Source organism: Chiloscyllium plagiosum, chromosome 4 (genome assembly GCF_004010195.1).
Source record: "Chiloscyllium plagiosum isolate BGI_BamShark_2017 chromosome 4, ASM401019v2, whole genome shotgun sequence".
NCBI classification, from domain to species: domain Eukaryota; kingdom Metazoa; phylum Chordata; class Chondrichthyes; order Orectolobiformes; family Hemiscylliidae; genus Chiloscyllium; species Chiloscyllium plagiosum.
Genome location: NC_057713.1, coordinates 40,716,984 through 40,724,824, shown reverse-complemented (window position 1 = coordinate 40,724,824; position 7,841 = coordinate 40,716,984). Strand labels below are relative to the sequence as shown.

The following is a 7,841-nucleotide window of genomic DNA, read 5'->3' as shown; positions in this document are numbered from 1 at the left end:
GTTAACTAATTTAAAAATCTTCAAAAGTAATCTTCACCACAAATAAAAATGATTCATTAAATACACATTTTTTCTTGACATACAGGTTACTAATTTGTATGAATTATTCAGAATAACGAAATTGTGGATTTATTCAGATTAAAGCAAAATAACATCTATAACCTAATCCATTGATTATTTGATGGGACGTTTATTCAACAGGCCATTTACACCATGTGTGTAATTCCAGTACCTAATTTACAACTAATTGGTATGAAAACTTTTATACAATTTATGGTATTTACATCAAGAGAATTGCAGTTTGCTGGTTTAGTAAATTCTGTTAATCTACATTACGTTGCAGATCTATCCACCTTGAGCAGGATGGTTCATTTATCCCAGCACTAATTCTACACTTCAAGAGCAACCACTGGAAATTTATGGTTATATAACATCTACAAAGCTTCAAGAAATTGTAGAATATTTCAATACAGGCATATGTGGTTCATTAAAACAACATGCATTTTTTAAAAATTCTGAAGCTTACCCCAAGTGATCAGCTCCTCTTGATGTAAATATTCACTGCAGCTGTAGGCCTGATCTAAATACAAATGGCTGAATAGTGCTGCCCTTCCACATACAATACACTATACACACACAATTTCTGCACGATTTCCTAATTAGCACAAGCAACATTAGAAAATCTTTTACTATGGTATCATACACAAACCACTTATTTCCTTTCAAACCGAATAAACCTCTGCAAATTAAGAGGCAAAATATATTTGAAGAATACGAACAAAAATTGTGGTTTAACTGCATTATTTTATTCAACATATCAATTCCTGAATAACAGGAACAACAAAATACTCCGTTACGAAGTATACACGTATTGATTGTGGCTAAAATTAAATGACTATTAAATAACAGCGAACTTAACCCTACTTGTCCATTATACCAGGTCCCAAAGCCCGTGGGGTACGACACGTACTGTAAACAGTTCGCGGAATTCCTGGTGTACAGTGTCTACAGTTGGAATGAGGGGTTGTCTCGTCTCAGCTGCCATGTGTTATTCAGTTCAACGCTGATAAAACGGTTTGGGGAATTCAAACATTTGTGGAAACGGTCAATCAAAACACGGAGTCCAAAGAGAAACCAAAAAAAAAACAAATCCAGGTCGGCATGATAACGACCTTGTGGTGCCTTGACTTCAAAGAAACAAGCACCAGACACCAGTGCGATTCTCTGCTGTAAACATATGTTGTGTAACCTCAGGAATACCCGTTCCAAAAAAAAGTCAATATCCACCTTTTGTGTTTTGGATCGTTTGTTTAAAAAAAACTCTGTAGTCAGAGGACTGGTGCAAAAGTGGATCCCAAGGGTTTTATTAACCTCCCTAAGAATATCATACAGTGCTTTAAGACAAAACATTTTATATATAAAAAATAAGCTTTCAAATTTCACACCGTAGTCCTGCATCAATTCGAGTTGTGATCGTTTCGAAGTGTTCTATTTTATAGTCAGCCACGGTTGCTAATAAAGAAATGATCGGGGTTTTAAATTGTAGATTTATTTCTCTCTTCACCCTTTCTGTCTCCTCCGGTTGTATCCTGCACCACCCCCACCCCCACAAGCCCGGGGTGGGGGGTGGGTGATTGTTGCCAATGTCTTCTCCGCTACAGAGTGAGCTTTTCGGAGTAGATGTGTGCATAGTGGTGCCGGCTGTGGAGGCGCCTCACCGCCTCTTTGATCAGATTGCCGGAGGACAAGAGCTGCTCGAGTTTCTGGTGAGCGGGCTGCCGCGGACCGCACTCCGGGGACGGGCGCATGGTGTGCTGGCTGCTCTTGGCTGGGTTGGCCGCCGCCTCCCGGAGCCGGTGCGGCACGCTGTACGGCTTGTTGCGACTGGGCACCTTCCAGCGCTCGATACAACACAGGCCGCACTTGGCGGAGACGCGGGGCTCCTGCTGGTGTTGGGGGTACAGCCGCTGCTGGTACTGGAGTTGCTGACTCTGCTGCTGCTGGTGCTGCTGTTGTTGCTGCTGCTGCTGCTGTTTCGTACCGTGGGGCATCCGCTGGAACTGCAACGTCTCCCCGATTTTAGCCACTAAAGCGTCGATCTCCTTCGAGTCGGCCGTGACGGCCTGTTCGAGCAGGAGGAAGCTCTCCCTGCGCCTCGGCATCTTGATCTTGCCCGTTGTCTCTGTGCTGCCGGTGGTGGATAATGCTCTTTCTTTCTGTCTCGTTTCTCTTTCGGTCGAACTCATTAGCTTGTACCTGCTAACATGGTGGTGTGTTATTTTTTTTTCTTTTGTTGACGGGAGGGGTGTGTGGGAAACAAAAGTGCCAATTTGAAGAATGAATGGATTGTAACGGCGGTCCCCGGGGCTGTGTTTAAAGAAGAGGGGGGCAGGGAGGTGTTAATGTTGAGGCAGCAGCGTTGCAGAGTTCGGTCCGAGTCCCGATCCCAGAGCCGCGGGCTTTCAGGTGTAAACAAAGGATGACGTCAACTCGGAAACAACCATCCTTCGAGCCAAGGAGAGGGGTGAACAACAAGACATCGCTCTCCCCTCCGGACAGTTCATTCGGTACAATTGGTTGAAAGTGGAGTGTTTTGCTTCATATCACCAATTTCCAGGCGTCCCAGGACGTGAATGAGCTGCTGAGATTTATCGTAGCCGAGAGATTACATTTCTGTGTTTCCTCATCACCCCCCTCCCCGCCTCCATGAGAATGGGTTCGCCCATGTGGAAGGGAATGAATGGCAGCCTACGTCAGTGGTTTTTGAAACAATTTGTGGCCCATGTGGAGCTGGATCGCAGGGAGGTGTTTGCGGCTGAGCTCATCACTCACACACTGACACAGCTCTCGCTTCATTGGGGATCAGCAGCGAATGGGCTGCGATTGTGTTTATTTAAAGACTTGGACCGTTGCGGTCCACGTACATGTGCACAACACCATTGCATGTCTACACATGATTTATCCTTACATTTAAGAAATGCATAAACATGTGTAACGGTGGAATTAAAAAAAATTGTAAGCGTTTGCTTTGTACCCGCACTCTCTCTGATACAAAACATAAACACTAGATTATTTATTTGTGCAGCTACTCAGTTATCTACAGTATTTACGGTTATTTGCCGGAACTGTGTCTTAGTCAGAACAGACAGCAATCGGCCAAAGGTTCTTTTTGTTGTTCCTTCCCGTAAATGGCCTATGTGGTTCGATAAATAACTCAACTCGAAACTAGAGATTGGTAATTATCAATAAAATAACCGAACTAAATAAACAAGTCAGAGGTTCTTAATCATAAAGAATTTCTGCGTATGACTCAGTTTTTTCTAATGAATAATAAAGAATCACACCAAAGCCCATGTATTTATCAACAATATTTTATTAATGTTAACAAAATACAAAATCTGATTTTTGTTTCAGATTTAAGCTAATTGCTTTATCGTTTTATTTCTCCATTATAAACTGCAACAGACTCAAACAAGGGACTGAGGTCATCTGAATTTGAAATGAAAATGGAATATTCTAAAAGTACTCAGCAGATCTGGCAACATCTGGAGACAAACAATTACTGATCTGCGTAAATTAACCTTACATGAGAACGTGTTGGGGTGTAGGATCAGTCAAAATTTTAACAAAATAAAACTAGGAAATGCCAAGAAAATATTACTTTTAAAGTAGTCATACATACAACAATTATTTGCCCTATGTTGGAAATGAATGTTGTGGTAAAAGGTACCAACAAAAGATACATATCCTCCATGCTTCATTGCTCACATTATTCCCAGTAGACATGATGCTCCCACAAAACTCACTTTGTAAGCTCCGTATTTAGATTTCTACTCATCCATAACTACCAGCTGTATTCCGACTTATACTCAAATTCCATTTATTCGTTGTTCTGTGATTGCTGAGCCAACGTATCTATGGCTGAACAAAACTTCAGTTCTTAAGTTTTGACAAATCCCCCTCATTGCTCCCCATCTCTGTGACTGCCTCCAATCCTACACCTCTATGATCTCTGTACTCTTACAATTTGTCCTCTCTTTGCACTTGTTTGTGACATTTTCATGGCCATGACCAACAATTAATCCAATTATTTATTTCTCCTCCATAAGATATGGCACTAAAGCTAATTCTTTGACAAAGCCTTTCATTATTTGTTCTATCGTCTCCTATGGGTGCTTAGTGTTAAATTTTAGGATTTATGTATATAAACCCAAGGTTTTTCTTTTTTAATTTCCTTGTCCAAAAAAATCTATCGTACAGCACAGAGACAGTTCCGACTGAAAACCCTATTCAATTAGAATGACCCTATTCTTTACAGTTTGTTTTTACTTTTAATCATTCATCCAATTCATTTTTGAATGTTACTATTACAGTTGTATTTTCCTTTCAGGCAGTACATTGCAGATCTTAACAGTTGCTGATTTTGAAAAAGAATCTTCTCTCCTTTTTGTCTCTTTACCAATTGTTTTAATTCATTGTGCCTTGCTTACAAGCCCTTCTGCAAGTGGAAACAGCTTTTCCCGGTCTAATCTAAAACCTCTCATACCTTTATTCAATTTCCCCAGAAGCTACTGTCAAGAGATCATTCTTGTTTCCTTTCTGATGTATGCAAAGAAGTTTGGACAGAATATGAAGAAAGATAAAGTTTTAATAAATTTATTGTAAGGGGAATTGAAAGCAGAAATTGAAAAGGAGGGACAAACTCAAGAAAATTAAATTACCAGAGGAGTGATATTGAGTAAACTGTTGGAACTGTGAGGTGACATGTCCTCAGGTCCTGGTGGATTTAATCCTTGAGACTTCAAAGAAGTAGCAAGTAAAATAATGATGGGCTGGTTATAATTTTCCAAAACACATCAGATTCAGGAAGGATTTCTTTATATTGGAAAATAGCTAATGTAACTTCTTCATTAAAAATATGGCTGTAGGCAGAAAGCAGGAAACTACAGGCCTGTTAGTTTAACATCTGTCACAGGGACAATGATAGAAGCTAATTATAAGTGTTATAACAAGGCACTCAGTAAGTTCGAGGTAAAGCCAACTTGATTTTGTCAAAGGGAAGTCATGTTTAAGTAATTTTTTGGACTTCTTTGAAGAAGTAACTTATGCATTATATTTAGATTGCCAAAAGTCTTTTGAAAAGGTAACACATCAAAGGTTATTGTGGAAAATTAAAGCATGTGGTATAGAGGGTAACATTTTGGCATGGATTGAAAATTAGTTTGCTCACAGGAACCAGAGAATAGGAATAAGTTGGGCTTTTATCAGACTGGTAGGATTTCACAAGTAGTGTACCACAGGGGTCAGTGCTGAGATCTCAACCTTTTACAACTTATATGAATAATTTGGATGCTGATGTCATAAAGGTAGGTGGGAAAGTGAGTTGTGAAGATGACATAAGAAGCCTACAAGGTGATATAGGTAGGTTAAACGAGTAAGCTAAGATCTGGCAAATGGAGTACAATGTTGACAAATGTGAAATTGTCGATTTTGACAGAAAAAATAATAAAGAAGCATATTATCTAAATGGTGAAAGGTTGCAGAACTCAAAGATGAAGAGAGATATGGGTGTTGTAGTGAATGAATCACAGAAGGTTAGTATGCAAGTATAGGAAGTAAATCAGGAAAGATAATAGAACATTTACATTTATTGTAAGGGGAATTGAATGCAAGAGTATGCTTTCTTTTATACAGTCATTGATGAGGTAACATTGAAGACTTGACATCATCCCTAAAGTACAATACCCATTGTGTACATCATTGCAGTTGAGTTCTAACTAGTGATTAACACAATTTTAATGTAACACGCTTGTTTTTGTGTCCACTTCCCCTTCTGGGAGCCAAGAATTTCATATGTGTTTTTTTAAAAATATAGGTTCATCACTTTGTCCTTACATCTGATGTGTGAATGTGCATCCTCAGGTTCTCCTTACATTCCCTTAACATTTTATTATTTAATTTAGATTTTCTCTTATTCTGTTCTTTCAAAATCCACTGCTTCACATTTCACTTTGTTAAGTTTTTTTTGCCAGATGTCTGTTCTTTTAGAATCACTGTCACTGTTTCCTAATATGTTGAGTTGGGTATTTAACTCTTTATTTAATTCTGTCTCAACATTTAAGAAAAAAGGCCAATAAGTGAGAGTCAGGCCAACAACTAAGAAATAAAACAGGAAAATATTGAAGATGATGAAAATATGAAATAAACAAGAGAAATGCTGGAAATCAGCAGATCTGGTAGCATCTGTGGAGAGAAAAACAGTTAATGTTTCAGTTAAAGGATCTTTCTTCAGAACAGGCAATAATATTTTTCCAGCCAGATTTGTATAAATTCAGAATGGTTAGAGATTGTGAATTGGAAAATGACTGGATATACATTTAGAAAGTCTGTAAAGACAAGCAAAATAATATGAAATTTTAACAAGACAAGATGTAGAGTTTTGGAAATACCTATGTATAATGCTACAGCATAACTTGAGCCACACTGGTGAATTTTATTTACAGCAAGTAAACATTAATGCTATATAAATAAACACTGTATTACACAACCAGAAAATTCGAAATTGTAAAGCAGTTTAGCAACCTCAGGCTACTTATTTACTTCATATAGCATTGACAACAACATGCATTTATGTAGAAGCTAAAACATAGAAAAATGTTCAAGGCATCCTGTAAATTGATAATATTAACATAATTTTGCATAGTCCTAAGGAAAAAGAATTGGTCACAGAATTGTATTAAAAGAAGAAATCCAGAAATTTTTGTACATGATTAAAAGGATTGGGAAATTCTTGTTCTTGTAAAGTAGAAGAGTTGTATAAAACAAAGAATAAAAAGTTCTTTATCAGGATGATGTGAAAACTCTTCAACATATTGCTTCCTTCACTGCAGAGAAAACCACAAATTGTGTGGTTACATGTTAGAAAATTGTCATTGGGAAATGTATGACTCTGTGGGTGTTAACTTGTGTTAGACTGGACTGGGTCAAGCTTAGTCTGTTGTTGATCCTGCATCTGACAATTTTTTAAAACAAAAATAAATTGTTTAGGAAATTGCTGAGTTAACACTTTTCAGCCTTGGAATTACATTGCCATTCTTTGACTGTTGATCAGTCAAAACTTTGAAGATCTCTTCCAAAGAGACTCTTGAATATACCTACTTGCATCAATGCAAGAAGATGGCTCACCGACACATTCTGAAAGGCATTTAACTATGGACAATAAATGCTGGCCTAGCCAGTGACACTAATATCTATCAGTGAACAAATAATATCTGACCTTTCAAAACAACATTGTGAAACTGAGCTATATTTTAAAAAATAAACTGTGGATTATTTGGACTTAAAATCAAAACAACAGCATTAGGAGAAAGAGAAAAGTTAAAAGTCCAGTGGAATAATTTTAAAAAGTACTGTGAGAAAGAAATAGGATAAATGTTTTCAGCATTTTCCATATTCTTTTAAAAACGAAGTGACTACTCAAATATGTTTTCGGTAATTGAAAGCATATCTGAATATGCGAATGTTTTGCTGCTGGACACATGATCTTGGATATTAATAAATTTAGAAGAAACTGTTGTTGTTTTAGGTTTTGACTTAAAATAATTTGGATTAATTGACAAATGTTTTATTATTGAAATATGAAATGGATTTCTGTGAATGGCTATTACAGTTAATGCAAATTGTGTGAATAATCCGCAGTCATGCAGAGATCACTAAAATATTCAGCATTTGAGAGTTCAGAACTCATTGCAAAAAGTAACATTTTAAGATTTATTTTTATTTCAATTTAAAATTGTGGCAGCAGAATGTGAGTCAGGATAGCAATTTTAGAAAAAAAAAGA

General features: G+C 37.4%; 1 protein-coding gene across 1 annotated transcript; it reads right to left on the bottom strand.

The window, feature by feature from the left end:
* Positions 1 to 784: 784 nt before the first annotated feature.
* On the bottom strand, positions 785 to 3,269 carry LOC122548985 (glycogen synthase kinase binding protein). The gene has a single exon (XM_043688047.1). The coding sequence runs from the start codon at positions 2,244 to 2,246 to the stop codon at positions 1,656 to 1,658; it is 591 nt and encodes a 196-aa protein (XP_043543982.1). The 5' UTR covers positions 2,247 to 3,269; the 3' UTR covers positions 785 to 1,655.
* Between the last annotated feature and the right edge of the window lie 4,572 nt (positions 3,270 to 7,841).